The sequence below is a fragment of the Salvelinus fontinalis genome, chromosome 1, assembly GCF_029448725.1.
Source record: "Salvelinus fontinalis isolate EN_2023a chromosome 1, ASM2944872v1, whole genome shotgun sequence".
Taxonomy (NCBI): domain Eukaryota; kingdom Metazoa; phylum Chordata; class Actinopteri; order Salmoniformes; family Salmonidae; genus Salvelinus; species Salvelinus fontinalis.
In genome coordinates this window covers 36,402,709-36,424,887 of record NC_074665.1, presented here as the reverse complement: position 1 = coordinate 36,424,887, position 22,179 = coordinate 36,402,709, and the positions used below count along the sequence as shown (strand labels likewise).

The window sequence follows — 22,179 nt, the reverse complement described above, 5'->3', positions numbered from 1 at the left end:
TTAGTAAATACTTTCTTAACACTTATTTTTCTTAAAAAAGCATTATTGGTTAAGGTATTCACCGGTTGTATTCGGCGCATGTGACATATACAATTTGATTTGATTTGAAATATCATGAGGGCCTATTGTTATCCAAATGCTGACGAAGGCTATCGCCAAAACACGTACGTTTACTTTGACCTCTACTGACATTACATTTTTTTACTTAAATAATATTTCAGTGAGCGCAGGTTTTTCATTTTCTCTGGAATAATCTGAATAGCCAGATCTAATTTCATGGTTGTGCTGGTGTATAGATGTGTGAGCAAGGTGAAAAGTAGCCTCTTTTAACCACATGGGGGCAGAAAGGAGCATAATAGGTAGCAACAGGGAATACAAACAGAAATGTGTGTGTGTGTGGTAGCAGATGGGTAGAAGCATCAATCTTATCTTTTATGTTAAGGGCCAGATGCCTACTCCTGGATTACAAGTAGCTTTATACTAACATTTTGTTTGCATCAACTGTTTGTTATCCTCCATCACATGTTAATCAGAATCAATTGATTCCTCGGGGAGGGGAGACAGTACAGAGAGCTCCACATTTCACTTTAAAACCCTGTCAACATTATTTACTGTATTTTATTAAGGCGTCTTAAAGCATCATGTGACCATTGCCAAGAATGTCCACATTTGGTTTCCCTATTCTATTCTATTCTACTCTGTTAACATTGTCTTACGTCAGATAGTGCGACAAACCATCTGCAATTGTCAGTTGAGGGAGTGTCGAGTAGGAGTGACGACACCTGTTGGAAGACATTGTTCTGTTGCTGTACAGTAAGTTAATCTTTACAAAATGAGTTAATGTAGGAAGAGCTTTCAATGTCATCCTGCACAACATTGGAAAAAGTGAAATTTGCATGACTGATACACCAGCCACATTTGACAAAGTGCTAACACTTTACATTAAGGTAGCTTTTATAACGTATTGGTCAAAATAGTGTGATAGCTGTTCAGTACTTGCCAAATAGTAAGCCAAATTTTACCTGCAGTTATTAACACTTTATAAAATGCACTTACACATGGTCATAACCTTTATCTGTCATCATGCAACCATAAAAAGGCTGGAAATGTCATTATTTTCAGTGTTCTATTCCTGAATTCCACAAGTCAGCTCTGAGTTGGCTGCCAATTGTGGAGTCATCAGCTAGAGCATAAAGGGAGGAAGGAGGGAAAGGTGTAAACTACATGTGATTTCACATTAATTTGCATGAAAAGGAAACAACACTATATAACAGAAATTGGAAAATAAAAACTATTTTGAAAGAGTGATTCCTGAAGGCCGTTAGACATAGTATATAAAGGGTTATGTGTTGTGTAACATCAGTGGGCTAGGCATGGCCTAGAGCCAGCAGTAATACTAGCTCAGCACTTTAGCCTGGCCATTAAACCAGCAGGCCTGTAGTCTACTGGACCAGTCTGACCACAGCCTGAGACTAACCTTGCCACTCTGTTGGAGAGACAGACACAGACACAGACACAAGTCACGCTCACGCACGCACGCACGAACACACACACACACACACACACACACACACACACACACACACACACACACACACACACACACACACACACACACACACACACACACACACACACACACACACACACACGCACACACACACACACACACAAACAGATGCCCGCTAGGCCTGCCTAATGCTTCTTAGGCAGCTTCGGCTGGAAATCTGCGGCTGTTCCAAAACACCACTCAGGAAACGACATTTCCCTACATTTAACAGGGGAAGGAGAGAGAGAGAGAGCGAGAACGAGAAAGAAAGAACTGAGGGGAGTTTCTAAGTGAGAACAGAGCATGTACTGTTTCTTATTACACACACATTTTGGGAACGGAGAAAGAAAATGAGAGAGAAGAGACAAAAAGAGAGAAAAGTAGAGTAGGCTAGATGGTGGCCTGGGCTCTGGAGGATGGTGTAACTACTGGAGAGTTGTTATGTGGCTGTGTCTAGATGTATAGCTACATCTTGTTCTATTGCGTCGTTTATTGTATAGGTGCAGTGTGCGTTTATGGATTGGTTGACTGTGGAAATGAACTTCTCCTCTGTAATGTATGTTCTCTTGACTAGAGCTCTCATAGCAGGTAAGGTGCTCTACTTACATACTACCACTGTATTCACATACTGTACTACCTGTGTACTAACATACTACTACTCTGTACTTACTTGCTGTTAATTTATCTCTGTATAAGTAGGGATACACAAATAAATACTTTTGCACATTCTTGAGTTTGAATTGTCAGGATGCTCTTAACTCTCAACCATGTGAACTTATACAGTACTTTGTCAGGCCACTGTTTTATATGTTATCCCATACAAACATTCTGACATTAACAAAACAGAACCCTATACAGACGCCTTGGATTTCTTCACATTTTATTGTGTTACAAAGGGGATAAAAATGTATTTAATTGGAATTGTTGAAGAACCTCTTAATAAAAAAATGTATTAATAGAAATTAAATACCTAAAATATGGCTCCATGCATCAAATACATTTTAGAATCACCTATGGCATTGATTGCAGCTATGAGTCTTCTTGGGTAAGTATATACTTGCTTTGCACACCTGGATTGTGAAATATTTTCCCATTATTCTTTTCAAAATTCTTCAAGCTCTGTCAAGATGTTGGGGATCAAGTCTTGCCATAGACTTTCAAGCAGATTTAAGTCAATACTATAACTTGCCCGCTCAGGAACATTCACTGTCTTCTTGGTAAGCAACTCCAGTTTAGATTTCGCCTTGTGTTGGAGGTTATTGTCCTGCTTAAAGGTGAATTATTCTCTCAGTTTCTGGTGTAAAGCAGACTAAAGCAGACTGTGCTTAGAGCCATCCCGTTTCTTTTAATCCTAAAAACCGCCCAGTATTTGCTGATGTAAAGCATACCTATACCATGACACAGCCACCATGTTAGAAAATAAGGAGGCAGTTACTCAGTGATGTGTTGTGTTTACCCCAAACACAAGGCTTTGCAATTAGGCCAAAAAGTGTATTCCTTTACCATGTTTTTTTTTTGCAGTATTACTTTAGTGACTTGTTGCATTGAAGATGCATGTTTTGGCATATTTTGTATATTTCTATTCTTCTTTTCACCGTGTCATTTAGGTCATTATTGTGGAGTCACTAGTTTTCTCCCATCACATCCCTGGAGCAGTTTAATTCCTGTCCTGCAGCTCAGTTCAGAAGGATGACTATCTTTGATGTGTCTGGGTGGTTTAATATATGATCCACAGCATAATTATTAACTTGACCATGCATGAAGAAATAATAAATGTCTGATTTGTTATTGTTACCCATCTACCAATCACTGCCTTTTTTTATGAGGCTTTCAAAAAGCTCCCTGGTCTTTGTAGTTGAATCTGTGCTTGAAATTCAATAGTTGACTGATTGACCTTACAGATGTTGGATGTATGGGGGACAGAGGAACGTTTAGTCATTCAAAAATCCTGTCAACCCCTATTATTTCACACAGTGTGACTCCATGTAACTTATTATGTCATTTGTTAAGCCACGTGTTACTCCTGAACTCATTTAGGCTTGCCTAAACAAAGGGTCTGAATACTTATGCAATGACTCTATTTTAGTTATGAACTTCCCTTCCACTTTAACATTACAGAGTATTTTGTGTAGATTGTTGCCGAAGGAAAATCAAAGTTCAATTCATTTTAATCCCACTTTGTTATACTTTTGCAAGGCACTGCATCTACCATCTGTCAGCAACAGCAGATAAGCAGTCACTAACTCCTCATATATGAGTTTTGAAGTTCAGAGTGCAAGCATCTCAAAATCAACCACATATCGAAAGTATATAAGCTAGGTATATATATATATATATATATATATATATATATATATATATATATATATATATACATATATATAGTATATTCCATTAAGCAGATGCTTTTATCCAAAGTGACTTACAGTCATTTGTGCATACATGTTTTACATATGGGTGGAACCCACTATCCTGGCGTTCCAAGCGCCATGCTCTACCAACTGAGCTACAGAGATGTGCGTGCGTGTCTATTTGTGTGTGTGTGCGTGCACTGGTTTTGTAAACAAAGAAACAGCGCAGACATGGCTGTGGTTTGGTTGAATTCAGCCCTTGTTCTGACTTCACTGTGTCATTCTGTCTTTGTCCCAAATTGCACCCTATTCCCGAATAGTGCACTACTTTGACCAGAGCCCATGTATGATGACCTGTGGGCTTTTGTCTCTATGGCGTGGTTATGGACAACATATGAACATGGTTATGACATAAAGATATTCCGTACATACACTGCAAAATAAATCTAGTTGTTTCAACTAATTATTCTTAAGTAACTGGTTCCACAGCCATTTTGTTGTTAATTCAACTTTTCGGTCTAAGTGTTACCTAAACTAAAAAAAACTTTAGTTTGCCAAGACTTAGCTCCAACTTGAGAAAACTTAGACAAAAATGCAGTACATTTTAAATGATATGTTTACTCAATTTGTCTGTTCATTCAATTATAAATTATTATCTGAGCATCTTAACTAAGAAAAGGCTAATGTAACTAGTTACACATACAGGGCTTTTAACATACAAAGCTTTCAACTTACATGAAAAAAAATAATAAATTCTTAAGCTTTAACAAGAGCAAGGTATTGTGTTTCATTTGAAAACAGCATCACGTTTTGTAAAAGCTGAATATTTCAGGTCATCCTACAATTTATACAGTAATTACTATTCAACATTTCCTCACCTTGGACTTGAACTCACAATCTCTTGGCTCAAGGCATTGTCATATTGCTGCTACACCACTATGTCTGTGCTCATTTTCTGTTAATCTTACTATTCTCTCATCATTGACTTATTTCAGCAATTACATTTTTTTTCTGTATAGTTGTCACATTATTCAGTTTAATGTTACTCCTTAATCACTATGATAAATAAAATCATTTTTCTTGAGTGTACATTTAACAGAGCTGAGATTTACTTTGAACTGCTAAGTGTAGCAACACAGGTGAAATCAGTCATTGACACAGACATGGTTGTGTAGCAGGAAGATTGGAATGCTGTGAATCAAGAGGTTGTGAGTTCAACTCCCAGGTGAAAACATTTTGAATATTAATTACTGGTTAAATGAGCATGTGCAATATAGTAATGTACTGTGTGTCAAATATGTAAATTGAAAATATTTTATGTTAAAAGCACTGTGTGTGTAACTAATTCCACAGCAATTTTTAGGTATGATGCACAAATAATAATTCATACTTGAATGAATAGACAAGTTAAACAAACATATAATTTTTAATATACTTTTTTTTGTTGCAGATAACACCGAACTGTTGAGTAAACAAAAAAAAGCCTGTGGAACCAGTTACTTAATGATAATTAGTTGAAACTAAAAGTTTTTTTTTTTCTTTTACAGATGTAACTTATCAGATGATGGGACCAATATTTACAGTGAACATACATCATATAGCCTTTAGTGGTTATGACGTAAACATATGTGCATGATGCGCAGCGCTAGTTCATACAGGAAACCAGAGTTTTGGCATCAGCTGATAGCATCAATTGCACCAATTAGATTCATCACTCCTCGTTAATATGGCAGTCTATTTAGTCCACCAGGTTCTGCACACACTTCTCTGATGGCTGCCATGCGCAAACTATGCACTGGTGTTCTCGGTGACATGCTATTGCAGGAACATGCATCACTCGCACGCATGTCTGTTACTTGCTTTCCCACCACTCAACCCAGCCTCCACCTTTTTGGTTCTGTGTTTCCTTCCTGCAATGGTATAGCATGCTCTATGCCTGTAATTATTATTATCTTAACAATATGCATGCTCTGGCAGTGAGCTACCCTGAATTAGCAGAGCCTACCGCCAGACTAACATATTGCATGTATTGTGATCTTTCTTATAAATGGTTAATTTAGTACGTGGCATTTCCTGTCTGAAATGTGTAACATATGAACACTCAGGCCATGGACAGACTGTAGGGTTACTAGGGGTAGGAAATATTAACAAGACTAAAGCTCTATAGTAAACACTCTCTCTCTGTCTCTCTGTCTCTTTGTCTCTCTCTCTCTCTCTCTCTCTCTCTCTCTCTCTCTCTCTCTCTCTCTCTCTCTCTCTCTCTCTCTCTCTCTCTCACTCACATACACACACACTATTTACGGAACACAGATGGTCCTTGTTATCCTGTTGTATTTCTCTCTCTTCCCCCTTTCTCTCAGTGTACAGTAGATACATGTGTTCCACCTGTAGCTGTTCTGTCTCCTCTGGCAAATTGTCCATATTGTTTCCAGACAGACTGACTCCCCTGAACAAACCTGACCCAGCTGGTAGCACTGGGCATCAACACACAACCCCCCTTTAGAAAGTGTACAGTCTGTAAACAAGTCAAACTCTATGGACCTCTCTTAAACCTCTCCAGGCCCTGTCTGGATGTCTATTTATGTATAAATGTACTGATAAGCCAGTATGAATGTCACAGTTGTTATTCAAGAGGTGATAATGTATTTAGAATCGCAGATAGATTAGATTTGAGCAATAGTGTCAGTACAATCTCTGAGTAGGTGTGTGTGTGGGTGTGTATGCGTGCATGCATGCATGTGTGTGTGTGTGTGTGTGTGTGTGGTGTGTGGTGTGTGTGTGTGTGTGTATGTGTATGTTTGTCCCCACAGGTGTGTGTGAGGCCCTGAACGTGACCGTGACCCCTGGGCCAGTTGTCATGGTTAGGGAGGGTGAGAACCTGACCCTGTCCTGCCTCGTCTCCCAGAAGAAGAGGAGCAACAGCTTCCTCGTCCTCCGATGGCTCTTCTCTCCTCCTCCTCCCTCTTTCGCTCCTCTCCCTCCATCCCCCTCTCCTCCTCTTCCTGAACAGCTGATTGTGAAGTTGACCATGAAGAAGATACAGATCTATGGGAACTACAGTTTCCGGTTCTCCCAGCCCAAGTTCCATCTGTATGAGGAGAGGGAGGGGAGAGAGGGAAGGACAGAGGAGGGAGAGGTGTACGGACTGCTGGTTCTGAATGTGACTCGAAGGGACCGAGGGTTCTACACCTGCAGGGTCCAGGAGATACGCAGACACAGAAACAGCTGGAAGGCTTCGTCTAATGGCACCTCTGCAGCCCAGCTCACTGGTAAGAGAATGTGAGTTGTGTGTGTGTTTTTTCATGTGTACCTATGGGTGTGTTCATGTGCTTGTGTGTGTGTGTGTGTTACTGCCCAGGACTGCTCTATGGCTATGTAAAGAAGGATGGTCTCAAGGTCAGTTACACAGCTGTTTCCTTCAGCTCAAAATCAGAGCGAGGTTACCTCTAGTCAGTCACAGCTCTCAGAATAGAGCTTTCCTGACCCTGGTTGTTATGCCACAGATAACTGACTGCCAGTAAAATGATCTACTTGTGTATACACACACAATCATTTCCACCCTACAAGATTATCCTGCCAACGTACAGTTAACAGGCCTGGAGGCTAACAATATGAAGCATGGGGAGACCTGGGACCAATGTATGGAGATAGATTTATATCAAAATGTTAAAAATATATGAGTAGTGAGTCACAAACAAAAGATGTCTTGTGCAAATTAAGAATGACATTTTAAATAAAAATCTGAGTCTTTAAATATACCCATATAGTTTCACAAACATATGCCATGATCCAAAAGCAAAATTGGTCAAAAACAAATGCTGATTTCCTAAAAAATGCAAGACAGATTTTTTTCTGATTAACACAGCACATTACTACTGTAGTATATTTCTTACCTTGCAAACACATTGTGAATATGAAAACATTTGTGACAGGTTACAGGATCTGAGGCGTTTGACGCCAGTTCCTACTTCACAGTAGGGCTGTTTTGCAGAAAAATGCCTTCTTGAACTTTCATGTCGCTTACTTACAAACTTGAATAGGATACGAAAATATGTATACAAATGTTAAGTTGAGCCTAATTTAGCTCAGTAGAAAGCACTGCGCTATACAGCGAGAAAGAAAGGATCCTTCCTGGTTGAAATAGTGGAGTGGTTGGACATGCCGAGATATGAGTGCTGATTGGTCTGTCATGTCACAGGCTTCCTTAGTCAGTATATACAGTGCCTGCAGAAAGTATTGACTTTCTGTTGACTTTCTCCACATTCTGTTGGTTTACAGACTGAATTTAAAATTGATTAAATTGTCACTGGCCTATAGACAGTAAGTACCCCATAATGTCAAAGTGTAACGTCCTGACCAGAGTTCTTATGTGTTTTGCTTGTTTAGTGTTGGTCAGGACGTGACCTGGGTGGGAATTCTATGTTGTGTGTCTAGTTCGTCTGTTTCTATGTTCAGCCTGATATGGTTCTCAATCAGAGACAGCTGTCAATCGTTGTCCCTGATTGAGAATCATATATAGGTGGCTTGTTTTGTGTTGGGGATTGTGGGTGGTTGTTTCCTGTCTCTGTGTTTGTGTTCTGCACCAGCTAGGACTGTGACGGTATGTTCTTTTGTATAGTGTTTTTGTTTTGTCTAATTAAATTCATTATGTCAAATTACCACGCTGCACATTGGTCCTCTGATCCTTCTCGCCTCTCCTCGTCTGAGGAGGAGGACGAAGTAGACTGCCGTTACACAAAGTTAAATTATGTTTTGGGATTTTTTATTTATTTTTACAAATGAATTAAAAGTGAAATGGTGAAATGTCTTGAGTCAATAAGTATTTAACCCCTTTGTTATGGCAAGCCTAAATAAGTTCAGGAGTAAAGATTTGCTTAACAAGTCACATAAGTTTCATGGACTCACTTTGTGTGGAATAATAGTGTTTAGCATGAGTTTTGAATGACTATCTCATCTCTGTACCCCACACATAGAATTATCTGTAAGGTCCCTAAGTCAAGCAGTGCATTTCAAACACAGATTCAACCACAAAGACCAGGGAGGTTTTCCAATGCCTCACAAAGAAGGGCACCTGTTGGTAGATGGGTAAACATTTAAAAAGCAGACATTGAATATCCCTTTGAGCATGGAAAAGTTATTAATTACACTTTGAATGATGTATCAATACATCCACTACAAAGATACAGGCGATACATCACTACAAAGATACAGGCGTCCTTCCTAACTCAGTTGCCGGTAAAGAAGGAAACCGTTCAGTGGTTTCACCATTAGCCCAATGGTGACTTTAAAATCGTTAAAGAGTATAAAGGCTGTGATAGGAGAAAACTGAGGATGAATCAACAACATTGTAATTACTCCACAATACTAACCTAATTGACAGAATGAAAAGAAGGAAGCCTGTACAGAATTTTAAAATTGCAACAAGGCACTACAATACCAATGTCTGAATACAAATAATTATGTTTGGGTCAAATCCAATACAACACACTGAGTACCACTCCATATTTTCAAGCATGGTGATAGCTGCATCATGTTATGGGTATGCTTGTAATCATTTATGACTGGGTAGTTTTTCAGGATAAAAAATAAATGTAATAGAGTTAAGGCCTGGGCAGTTTTTCAGGATAAAAAATGAACAAAATGGACTTCCTAGAGGAAAACCTGGTTCAGTCTGCTTTCCATCAAACACTGGGAGATGATTTCACCTTTCAGCAGAAAAATTACCTAAAACACAAGGCCAAATATACACTGAAGACCGTGAATGTTCCTGAGTGTCCGAGTTATAGTTTTTTTTAAATTTTAAATCTGCTTAAAAAAGGCTTAATTCTATAGCAAGACCTGTAAATGGTTGACTAGCAATGATCAACCACCAATATGACGGAGTTTGACAAATTTTGAAAAGAATACTGGCAAATGTTGCATAATCCAGGTGTGGAAAGCTCTTAGAGACTCAGAAAGACTCAGTGTCCCGATCGTCATCGGGAGAAAGAGAGGAGGACCAAGGCGCAGCATGATAAGAATACATTCTATTTATTTAACAAAACGAAGAACACTTAAACAAACTATGCAAAACAACAAACAAACGTGAAGCTATATATTAAACAAGTGCAGACACAGGCAACTTACATAGACAATAACCCACAAAATCCCTAAAGAATATGGCTGCCTAAATATGGTTCCCAATCAGGGACAATGATAAACAGCTGCCTCTAATTGAGAACCAATCTAGGCAACCATAGACATACAAACACCTAGACAAGAACACACCCCATAAACCTACAAAACCCCTAGACTAGATAAAATACATAAATCCCCCATGTCACACCCTGACCTAACCAAAATAATAAAGAAAACAAAGATAACTAAGGCCAGGGCGTGACAAACAGCTTTAATTGCTGCCAGATAACACTTTCTGGAAGACAAAGCCATGCTGACTCATGTGTTTACATGTGTGGGTGGGGTGCGGCTAAGTCTTAAGAGGAACGAATAAACTTTACGCACTTTTAAAGGTCCAATGCAGCCATTTTTACCTCAATATCATATCATTTCTGGATAACAATTAAGTACCTTACTGTGATTGTTATAAATGAAAATGGTCAAAAAGAAACAAAAAGGTATTCTTAGCAAATAGCAATATCTCAAGCATGAATTTTGCTAGGAGTATCGGGGAGTGGGAAGGGGGAAAACTGAAAACTAACTGTTATTGGCAGAGAGGTTTGGAAACCTCTTTTTTATTGGTATATTAGTAAGGGATAATCAATGAGGGGCTATGCCTTATATGGAAAATAATGAATGACGTGGAATGTTTTCCATGGCGTGTCAACGGAGTGGAACTCATCTTCCACGGAGTTGCATTATTTTTCCCAGAACGTATAGAGCCCCTCTAGAAATGTGTTAATTTGCTGGTAGAAATGTGTTCAACATCCACTGAAGTAGCTAGCACGTTGTGTGATAGCTACAGGAGTTGCCTTGGTAAGCTTAACTAACCAAACTATCAGTCCTTGTTGCTATTATGAAAAGAGAATTCAACAATGCCAATAATGTCTTCAATTATGCTTTGAAAAGCAGCTTAAATATACTGTAAGAATGAACTTCATAGCCATTGAACGATACCGTGCATTATAGGGAAATAATGCACACTCTAGAATGGCCTTCAAGCCAATCAGAATTTATACTGTGTACAAGTATGTAAGTTGGCTCACTGATTTGTGAGTTGCGTTTAACAGATCGGTTTGCACAGATTAATGGTACGGCATCCATACTAGGACATCCTCAGTTCTCAAACCAAACTTCCTCAGTTCCTCCTTCTACACAACTTCTACAGTCCTACAACTAAGACTACTACTATTGCAATGTGACTTTGGGTATTCTATACTACTACTACTGCTACTATTACAGTGACTTTAACAGTAGCAGCAAATCAGTGGCAAAGTGGTAGAGTGTCCACCCTAAGATTGGAAGGGTGGGGCTTCGATCTCTGGTTGAGTCATACTAAAGACTAAATAAATGTGACCTGATGCCTCTTTGCTTGGCACTCAGCATTAAGGAGATGGATTGGGGGTAAGGCCATATGACAGACTAGTGTCGTTGGTGTCTCAGTGTAGCCTACCATCAGTTAGCAAATGGGACAATATTAAACAAAAATAGAACTGTTTGGCCGTAATGACCATCGTTATGTTTGGAGGAAAATGCGTAGGCTTGCAAGCCGAAGAACACCATCCCAAACGTGACGCACGGGGGTGGCAGCATCATGTTGTGGGGGTGCTTGCTGCAGGAGGGTCTGGCGCATTTCACAAAATTGATGGCATCATGAGGTAGGAAAATTATGTGGATATATTGAAGCAACATTTCAAGACATCAGTCAAGCGGTTAAAGCTTGGTCGCAAATGGGTCTTCCAAATGGACAATGACCCCAAGCATACTTCCAAAGTTGTGGCAAAATGGCTTAAGGACAACAAAGTCAAGGTATTGGAGTGGCCATCACAAAGCCATCACCTCAATTCTATAGAAAATTTGTGGGTAGAACTGAAATAGCGTGTACGAGCAAGGAGGCCTACAAACCTGACTCAGTTACACCAGCTCTGTCAGGAGGAATGGGCCAAAATTCACCCAATTTATTGTGGGAAGCTTTTGGAAGGCTACCTGAAACGTTTGACCCAATTTATACAATTTATAGGCAATGCTACCAAATACTAATTGAGTGTATGTAAACTTCTGACTCACTGGGAATGTGATGAAAGAAATCAAAGATGAAATAAATAATTCTCTCTACTATTACTCTGACATTCCACATTCTAAAAATAAAGTGGTAATCCTAACTGACCAAAGACAGGGAAATTTTACTAGGATTAAAAGTCAGCAATTGTGAAAAACTGAGTTTAAATGTATTTGGCTAAGGTGTATGTAAACTTCCGACTTCAACTGTATATTTATGCAATACCGGTCAAAATTTTAAGAACACCTACTCATTCAAGCGTTTTTCTTTATTTTACAATTGTGTACATTGTAGAATAATAGTGAAGACATCAAAACTATGAAATAACACAAATGGATTCATGTAGTAACCAAAAAAGTGTTAAACAAATCAAAATATATTTTATATTTGAGATTCTTCAAATAGCCACCCTTTGCCTCGATGACAGCTTTATACATTAAATATATATATATATGAGGAATTGGAAATGATGCAGACAATTACATTGATGGAAGCTACAATCTATCTGCAGTATAAAAGTTGATCTACCTCTTTTAAAAAAAAAATGTCAATACCTGTTTGCGTACCCATTGTTGCGTTAGTTAGTTTGTCAAAATCAGAAGTTCCACCGTCTTTCCCACCTACCCCACCGGCTACTGTTGTTTTTCTCTTGAGTTGTTCTATGCAACAACCTGCAAATGCGCACTCTTGCTGCATGACAGATGTTATTCCGCTGAAACTAGGTTATGTGTGCGGCACGCATTTGAATATCAACAGCAAAAAAAGAAATGTCCTCTCACTCTCAACTGCATTTATTTTCAGCAAACTTAACATGTGGAAATATTTGTGTGAACATAACAAGATTCAACAACTGAGACATAAACTGAACAAGTTCCACAGACATATGACTAACAGAAATGGAATAATGTGTCCCTGAACAAAGGGGGATCAAAATCAAAAGTAACAGTCAGTATCTGGTGTGGCCACCAGCTGCATTAAGTACTGCAGTGCATCTCCTCCTCATGGACTACACCAGATTTGCCAGTTCTTGCTGTGAGATGTTACCCCACTCTTCCACCAAGGCACCTGCAAGTTCCCGTACATTTCTGGGGGAATGGCCCTAGCCCTCACCCTCCGATCCAACAGGTCCTAGACGTGCTCAATGGGATTGAGATCCGGGCTCTTTGCTGGCCATGGCAGAACACTGACATTCCTGTCTTGCAGGAAATCACGCACAAAACGAGCAGCATGGCTGGTGGCATTGTCATGCTGGAGGGTCATGTCAGGATGAACCTGCAGAAAGGGTAACAAATGAGGGAGGAGGATGTCTTCCCTGTAACGCACAGCGTTGATTACCTGCAATGACAACAAGCTCAGTCCGATGATGCTGTGACACACCGCACCAGACCATGAAGGACCCTCCACCTCCAAATCGATCCCGCTCCAGATTACAGGCCTCGGTGTAACACTCATTCCTTCAACGATAAACGCGAATCCGACCATCACTCCCGGTGAGACAAAACCGCGACTTGTCAGTGAAGAGCACTTTTTGCCAGTCCTCTCTGGTCCAGCGATGGTGGGTTTGTGCCCATAGACAACGTTGTTGCAGATGATGTCTGGTGAGGACCTGCCTTACAACAGGCCAAGAAGCCCTCAGTCCATCCTCTCTCAGCCTATTGCGGACAGTCTGAGCACTGATGGAGGGATTGTACGTTCTTGGTGTAACTCGGGCAGTTGTTGCCATTCTGTACCTGTCGCGCAGGTGTGATGTTCGGATATACCGATCCTGTGCAGGTGTTGATACACGTGGTCTGCCACTGCGAGGACAATCAGCTGTCTGTCCTGTTTCCCTGTAGCGTTGTCTTAGGCGTCTCACAGTACGGACATTGCAATTTATTGCCCTGGCCACATCTGCAGTCCTCATGCCTCCTTGCAGCATGCATAAGGCACATTCACACAGATGAGCAGGGACCCTGGGCATCTTTCTTTTGGTGTTTTTCAGTTAGTAGAAAGGCCTCTTTAGTGTCCTACGTTTTCATAACTTTGACCTTAATTGCCTACCCTCTGTAAGCTGTTAGTGTCTTAACGACCGTTCCACAGGTGCATGTTCATTAATTGTTTATGGTTCAATGAACAAGCAAAGGAAACAGTGTTTCGTCCCTTTACAATGAAGATCTGTAAAGTTATTTGGATTTTTACAAATTATCTTTGAAAGACAGGGTCCTGAAAAAGGGTTGTTTCTTTTTTTGCTGAGATTATTTCACATACTTTGCAATTGTTTAGACTACTTTGTGCATGATTTTCTATTGTACTACATAATTGATACGGCATATACCTCCGATACACTACTTTGATACGCATAAGTAGGACCTGCGTATATCGCCCACTACACTACTGCACTCAAGAGGATCTCATAGCATGTGTGACATTGTAGTGTTTTACTTACCGGGAGTGTCCAAAGATGGGCTGACTGAAAATGACTTCTTGCAGGTGGAGAACTGCAGTACATCAAGTCGTGCCTCTTCTGGTGGTTGCGTCATATTTCTTTCCATACTTTCCGTTGAAGCTTGCATCGCTGCATGCTTCAAAAATAAGTACACATTCGAGAAGTGCCCTCCGTGCTCCGTTTTGCGTACTTTGATTTGGACTCATACTCTGACCCTCCCATGCTCCACTTTTTGTGCTCGGAGCACAATAGTATACATTTTGAGAAAGACCCTGTGTGAATAGTTATTAAGTACAAATCATGGACAATGTAAAATGCATCAACACATATTATACTTATACCTAAAACTAAATATTCCATATGTTCATTAAAAAAAAAAATGCCTTAAAGGAATGATGAGAACTGAGGAAGTCCTAATATGCATGCCATGTTTTTGATCTGCACAGCAACTCAGAAATATGTGAGCCAAATTGTAAATATGGGAGGGCAGTCACAAATGTAATGCAAATACATAAAATACATAAATATATACACAAATACATAAAATGCAAATCACAAAAGTAATCTGTTGAGTCACAAATGTTGTCACATTCGCGAAAACATATTTGACAACTGTTGTGTTCGCAAAATAACAAACATAGTATGTTTGTAAGTGTTCCGTGTAATTCAGAAAAAAATGTCTTGCATTTATTTGTGAATCATCATTTGTTGACTCACTTGCTTTTTGATCATGACATATTTTTTTTAAACTATATGGGAATATTTACAGACTGTGATTTTTATGTAAAAGTTGCATTTTATATTTGCACAACTCATCTTTTCTTTCTGACTCACTCGTGTATATTGTTTTCTATATACAGTATATATATATATATAAATTTCGATACCGACGCCACACACACACACACACACACACACACACACACACACACACACACACACACACACACACACACACACACACACACACACACACACACACACACACACACACACACACACACACACACACACACACACACACACACACACACACACACTGTGTGAACTTATTGTTAAGACATGGAAGCATACTGGGGTTAGCTAGACTCACGGAGAGACACACTATTTTTTTCCATTCATTCAGTGTTTCCTTGTGAATTACAGGGAATTCCTGGGTTTCCATCAAATTCAAAAAGTCTATAATTTAGCTTTCACTTGTCTTTAGCAAATAAATTCTACCTGACGTCAGCTAACTAGCTTGTTTTTGTACTTGGGTCCAGGATCCCCAGGCAACCTCATTTAGACTGGGGTTATATTCATTACGGCAAACCTTATTATTATTGCTAAATACTGCATAATTTAAACACTTGTCCCCTAATCCCCCGTCCCCAAAACATGTGTAAATATTGGATTATAACTTCTGCCTTCCTGTATTATACTTATGCTAAAATGTTTATTCTATTTTACTGATCCATTTACTTTATGTTCTTATTCCTATATTTTATTATTTCTAATTGCTGTTGCATTGTCGAGTAGGAACCTGCAAGTAAGCATTTAGCTGGACCGTGTATACCATGTGAATCCTGTACGACTAATAAAACAATTATGCAATGGAAAATGATTCTTATTGGAGGAACACTTCAGGTAGTCCCTCCCTGTTTCAATAAGGTTGTTTTTCTCTGCTTAGAGAGTAGTTGTTGTTGTTAGTTGTTTTTCTCTGCTTTTTCTCTGCTTTCTCTGCTTTCATGCCCAATGAATACGACCCCGGATTCTCAACACAGCAGGATGAGTGGGTCGTGGCATGAAAAAATGCCCCGGGCCCAGTTTCCCGATAGTGATGGAACAATAATGATAGAGTAGGATTGAAAGCTTTCTCCATTCAAATCTTTCCTTAACATTATAATTATTTCACAATACTGACAACGGATCAGCTCCTACAGAGATATTACTACCTACGGCTGCAAATATTGAGGCTGCTTATTATAATGCTTACCCTATGAAAATGCACAAAATCACAGATTTGGAACATCGTTGCGCACATGTTTGGTTACACATCATAAAATATATGGAGGCAAATACAGACAGTAGCCTACAAATAGCGAAATATAACTAAATTGATTAAAATAGTCTACTTTTTTAATGCGGTCATTTCTGTTTTCATTTTAAGCATATTTTTATGTCGCTTGTTTACATCAATTGCAAATACATTGGCAACTTTGTGTAAACCTTTGGCATCTCAGAAATGTACTTACTGCAGAAAAATAGACGCAAAACAGTTTGAAGGAAGATCAAGAGAGAGAGAAAGAGAGAGAGATGAAGTGTAGTTGACTGTTCAACTCAGTCCCTTTCAGTCAGAAAACAAAGACTACACCCTGCTGAGACAGCCCACTCACTCACCTCAGAACAAATATGCTATAACAGATAGCCAACTCTTGCCCACACACTTAACCCTAACCCAGACCAGTCAGAGTGGAGATGCTGTAGCAAGCAGAGAGATGGCCAACTCTCGCCCACACACTCACCCCAGACCACTGTCTGCAGCCAAATGCTGACTTCTGCTCTTTTTAACTACGTTGCGGAGAACAGTCAGTGCTGTTCATAGACATGAACATAATCTTTAATTCAGTATGTTTATATGACATCATTGGTGCTTTTACATACACTCGCTCAGCTGCCTTTTGACTAGAGCAAACAGTATAAAAGGTTGAACATCTGGCCTCAGAAATGCTTTTATATTCTCAATGCACATCTGTCTGATGTAGAAGCTATAGGACTAGTAGAAACAGATGAAACCATGTCCAAATATCCGTACTTGTGTTCTAAATAGTACACTGATTGGCTATGCTAAAATAGAACGTTTTTATGGTAGCCAATGTGATATTTCGAAAATTGAGTATGATTTAAATGCCAGGATGTCATACTCATTTCGGCGTTTCATCTTGTAGAATTCGCTGCACGCTATTGATGAAGAGAATCGTCTTTTCAGATCCATGTGTGTTTGACAACCACTGATTATCAGCTGATAATCAGATGAGGGTATGCACAGTACCAAAATGTACAAATGGCTGTAAACAATGCATTTGCATATTAGATAATGCATCATCAGTATAGGTGAGCCTAGTATTTTGATATTTGTTCCTTACTACATACAGCTTTACTAAACAGTACGTTATAAATAGTGTGTAGTATGATAAGTACACAGTAAGCAGTTTTAGTATGTAGTAGGTGAGACAATCAATCAATAAATGTATTTATAAAGCTCTTTTAACATCGGCAGATGTCACAAAGTGCTTTTACAGAAAGCCAGCCTAAAACCCCAAAGAGCAAGCAATGCAGATGTAGAGGCACGGTGGCTAGGAAAAACTCCCTCGAAAGGAAGGAACCTAGGAAGAAACCTAGAGAGGAACCTGGCTCTGTTGGGTGGTCAGTCCTCTTCTGGCTATGCTGGGTGGAAATTATAAGAGTACATGGCCATTAAGGCCAGATCGTTCTTCAAGATGTTCAAACATAAATATTTAGTACTGTGTGTTTGTGTGTCTGTGTGAGCCCCTCACTATCAAGCCTCATCTTTCTTAGAACGCCAGCCCTCCGCATCACTTCAGTTATCAGCAAGGTTAGCCTCTGTTCAGACAAATACAGCTGTATGCGCTCTATCGCTGCAGTATATCACTAACTATTACTGAGATACTGTACATGTCAATATTTAGGTAAAAATTGAAACATGACAGCATTATCTCAATGTACCTGGAGCAGATATGCTATATGGGTGGTAAGAATAGAAAGCCATCTCAGGTTAACTGAAGTGAGTCAGTATTAATGTTGTATCACTCCCTCTTTTAAAGAGGCATATTAAAATCCCATTTACAGGTTCAGAGGCTAAGTATGTAGAACACCTCTCATCTCTCCTCTCCACCATCTCTCCTCAATCTCACTCCTCTCCTCTGTTCTCCTAAATGCCCTTGGTTCATACTGAAAGCCTTATCTGGCACACTCATTTCCACACACATTCACACTCAAATCCACAAACGTTCATATTCATGCACCCTCATATGTGCACGCCCGCACAAGCTCAGTAGACTTGTAGATGGGGGAACCCCCTCACTCTCCAGCCAGCCCTGTCTGTGGGGTTGTGTGGGTTTGGCATGCCCTGCAGTCATCTCTCTCTGCCTCAGTCTGATGGCGGTCTGGGCCTGGGTGTATTTCAGTGTATTTCTGTAAACCACTGAGGGAGTCTGTCTGCTGCCATGGGTGAATGCACACAAAGAATGTACCATTTCACTAACATACATATTTCAGTCTTCCTCTGTCTTCAGCAAACACTCTACTCTACTGTTTTCATTGAGTTTCTTAGACTACATCAGATGAAATGCTAATGTACAGACCTGGGTCAAATACATACAGTACACATAATAGTATGACAAATACTTGAGGTGCACTTGATGTCGATTGAAACCAATTGAAAAGTCTAAAAAAAGTGCTAACTCTGCCCACCCTGCACACAGGTGAGTAAAATGAAGCACTTGACATTTATGTTTGATTTTTCACTTACTGTATCCAATGTTCTCTTTTTATGTCAGTATACATCCCACAGGACAGGAGCGATGAGGGAGTGTGGCGTCTATTTGGAGGTAGAGTTTTCTCATATGTCTTTACTCAGCCCATCATTGTCCTGTACTGACGACATCAGCGCTAGTGTTACACTTCTTTCTAATCAGAAACAAACCCAACCTGGAATCAAAACATGACATTCCTGTGCCTGTCTTACTCTTCCAGATGTGTTATAGATGTGTCCCCACTTTGATAGTAAAACATGTATGTGTGTTCCAGATGTCTACTTGTGTGCGGTGCTCCTCTGCTCCTTGGGACTGCTCTCCATCTTCCTGTTCACGCTGGTCCTCACCTGCCAGTACCTGCACACACGTCATACACTCAAAAAAGGTACACACACACACTCAAAGGTTACAATTTATCTTCCCCGTCACTTGTGTTTCGTAGCCTTGTGTGCCTGGCTTACAGAAAGAAACAGTGTTTCACTGTAATTCTGTACCATCATTGGTCTTTTTAACCTTTATTTTAACTAGGCAAGTCATTTAAGAACAAACACTTTTTTCAATGGCGGCCTAGGAACAGTGGGTTAGGAACAGCGCCTTGTTCAGGGGCAGAACGACATATTTTTACCTTGTCAGCTCGGGGATTCAATCTATCAACCTTTCGGTTACTGGTCCAACGCTCTAACCACTAGGCTACCTGCCGCCCCCTGATAGCCCCTAACTCTGACTTATTTTCTCTACAGCCAGTTATTACCTGGTCAAGTGTCCAGAGAGCTGGTAAGTCTTTACCATTAATTCATAATCTCCATGATCAATAGCTAAAGCTCACATTAATACTGTACACAACTTGGAAGATCATAGATTAATACAATTTAGACAACTTCCAAAGTTACGTCTTTCTAAAATAACTTATATCTTATAAGGGTGATTGACGGTCGTTGCTGCTTAAACACCCATTAATGTTAACCCCTGCTGGTCCTGTGTAACCCCAGCTCTGGAGAGACGGTGACTAGTTTAATGAGCTCCTCCAGCCTGTCTCCTGGAAACCACAGGAAGGAGAAGAGACACAAAGCATGCAGGAGAGACACACCCAGAGAACCAGAGGAGACACACATACCAGAGAAAGGTACAATACATCTATGTACTCAAGAATGACCTCAAAACAGTAGCATTCAAATATAATGAATAGAACGGGGAAACCCCTTTAGACCATGGCAATTTGACAATACATTCATGGCTATGTCCAAATTGGCCGCCGGTCCGCAACCAGCACAGAACGTTGACCAGAATGGGAATGTCCATTCTAGTATTTCTATGAGAATATATAGATAATCCTAGATAAACCCGAACTTAGAATACCTATTACAGTTTCGACCTAGTAGAAATCAATCATGTTATTCTGTTCCAGTGCCTGTAGCTGCAGAGAGACAGAGTCCCAGGAAGCCTCTACGCTTAAAGAGCCTGCCCAGGAGGCCGGTTAGGGTAAGAGCTCCTCTTATTGTTCACCCACACCCTCAGCCCATTACAACACATTAATATTATTACATTACAGAATTTCTGCCTTCTGAGTCATATCCTTTATTAATAATTTTCTGAGTTTAATATTTTTGTTACAAATTGTATAAGGTTTACATTTAAAAGCACATTTTCCTATATTTTTCAATTGAGTTATTGGGCATAGAAGCTAAGAAGGGAGCTGGTCTCAGAGGGCTGTTGTGTGTGTTCTCTGCTGTTATACTACTGTGTTCTGTTCCCCTGTTATGAGCCTGCTAATTCTAGTCAATTTTATTGCTTCCCCAACACAATTATTTATTCAGTCATAGAAATATTGACCACAACAAAAAAATCAGAGAATCACCAATCATTTTTCAATCTGTCGGTAGCAAAGGGTTGCTCTAATTGGTTGTAATTCACCTGGTCTGAATTTGATAGGCCAGGAAGGACCTGAAAGAGTCGCTCGCCGCAGATTGCTGATTGGATTAGTGTGACTAGAAAGGGATCTGAGGACATGGGATAGAGGTCCTTTTATACCGAATGATCTACCACTACACAAAATTCCCCCTCCTTAGATCCCTGTCCAGTTCTTCCACTACACGTTGTTCTCCTGTTATACTAAATGTTATCCTGTTATAAATGACTGCAAATGATAGGGAGAGAGGTTAAAACTATGTCAACATTTAACTCTCCTTTTCCACTCCTTTCCTCTCTTCCAGTCGAGCGTCTATGAGGAGGACAGCCTGACGTATGCAGAGTTGGAGCTAGTACGTCCCAGGCCTGAAACCCCCTCCTCCACCTCTCCGTCTTCTCTCTCCATCCCCGAGCCTCTAGCCTCCAGCCCTTCCAGCTCTGACACTGTCTACGCCCAGATCCTATTCCGGGAGAAACCGCTGTAGATGTCTTATTTAACCAGGAAAGAACTTTGAGTTTGAAAACATAATTTTGTGTAGGCGACCTGGCAAGATAAAGTACATAGACTTATCGGATCTTTGGCACTGCCTTTTGGCCATTGATGCGCGCCAATAGACTGTGTTAGCCTGCTGAGCCAAAGTTTTGGCACAAGCTACGAACCTTCGAGGTTTCAGACAGAGCATAGTTCACTGAACCACATCCATTAAACAAAACAAAGGACTCAATGAGATAAACCTGCTTCACACTTTGGCTCTATTGATGAAATATCTATGTGGTTTTGTGTGTTGTTTGTGTGCATCGCTGGTGGTTTTGTCTAGGTGCCAGATTTTCTGTGTTAGAGATGTGTGTAAAATAATTGTTTCTGCATTCAACAATGCTAGCTACATGCTAGCTACTGTATATCATTACCTTGCAAACATATTGGCAAAACAACAAGTTGGCTCAGGCAGAAAGCATTGGAACTCTGTTTAATGTTGAAATGTGTAAATAGGCTACTAATGTATCTAACGATTGTGGAGATGTTTCATATATAAATTGCTGTATACATCATTTTAGAACTGAATTTAACCTGAAATACATATGATATGGTCCTTCTTTTCATATTTGTTTCCCGTTTCAATAAACTGTTTGAGTTCGTAAACAACTGTCCATGACCTTTAGACTCTCTTGAGCATATAGACCCACATCTACATCAGGGT

At 39.9% G+C, this 22,179-nt stretch overlaps 1 protein-coding gene across 1 annotated transcript; it reads left to right on the top strand.

Annotated features, from left to right (window-relative positions):
- Window positions 1–1,701: 1,701 nt before the first annotated feature.
- On the top strand, window positions 1,702–22,131 carry LOC129853872 (V-set and transmembrane domain-containing protein 4-like). Its single transcript, XM_055920340.1, has 8 exons — window positions 1,702–2,137; window positions 6,711–7,169; window positions 19,100–19,150; window positions 19,350–19,460; window positions 19,816–19,849; window positions 20,065–20,198; window positions 20,481–20,554; window positions 21,286–22,131. Exons 1-8 carry the CDS (start codon window positions 2,065–2,067, stop codon window positions 21,463–21,465), a joined length of 1,116 nt encoding a protein of 371 aa, XP_055776315.1. The 5' UTR covers window positions 1,702–2,064; the 3' UTR covers window positions 21,466–22,131.
- The last annotated feature ends 48 nt before the right edge of the window (window positions 22,132–22,179 follow it).

What these genes read in the sequence shown, in the direction of transcription:
- LOC129853872 (XM_055920340.1), top strand. Translation starts at nt 2,065, where the DNA reads ATGGATTGGTTGACTGTGGAAATGAACTTCTCCTCTGTAATGTATGTT. An exon ending in ACGTCATACACTCAAAAAAG is followed by an intron (nt 19,461 to 19,815) that starts GTACACACACAC and finishes TTTTCTCTACAG; the next exon opens with CCAGTTATTACCTGGTCAAG. An exon ending in GTCAAGTGTCCAGAGAGCTG is followed by an intron (nt 19,850 to 20,064) that starts GTAAGTCTTTAC and finishes GTGTAACCCCAG; the next exon opens with CTCTGGAGAGACGGTGACTA.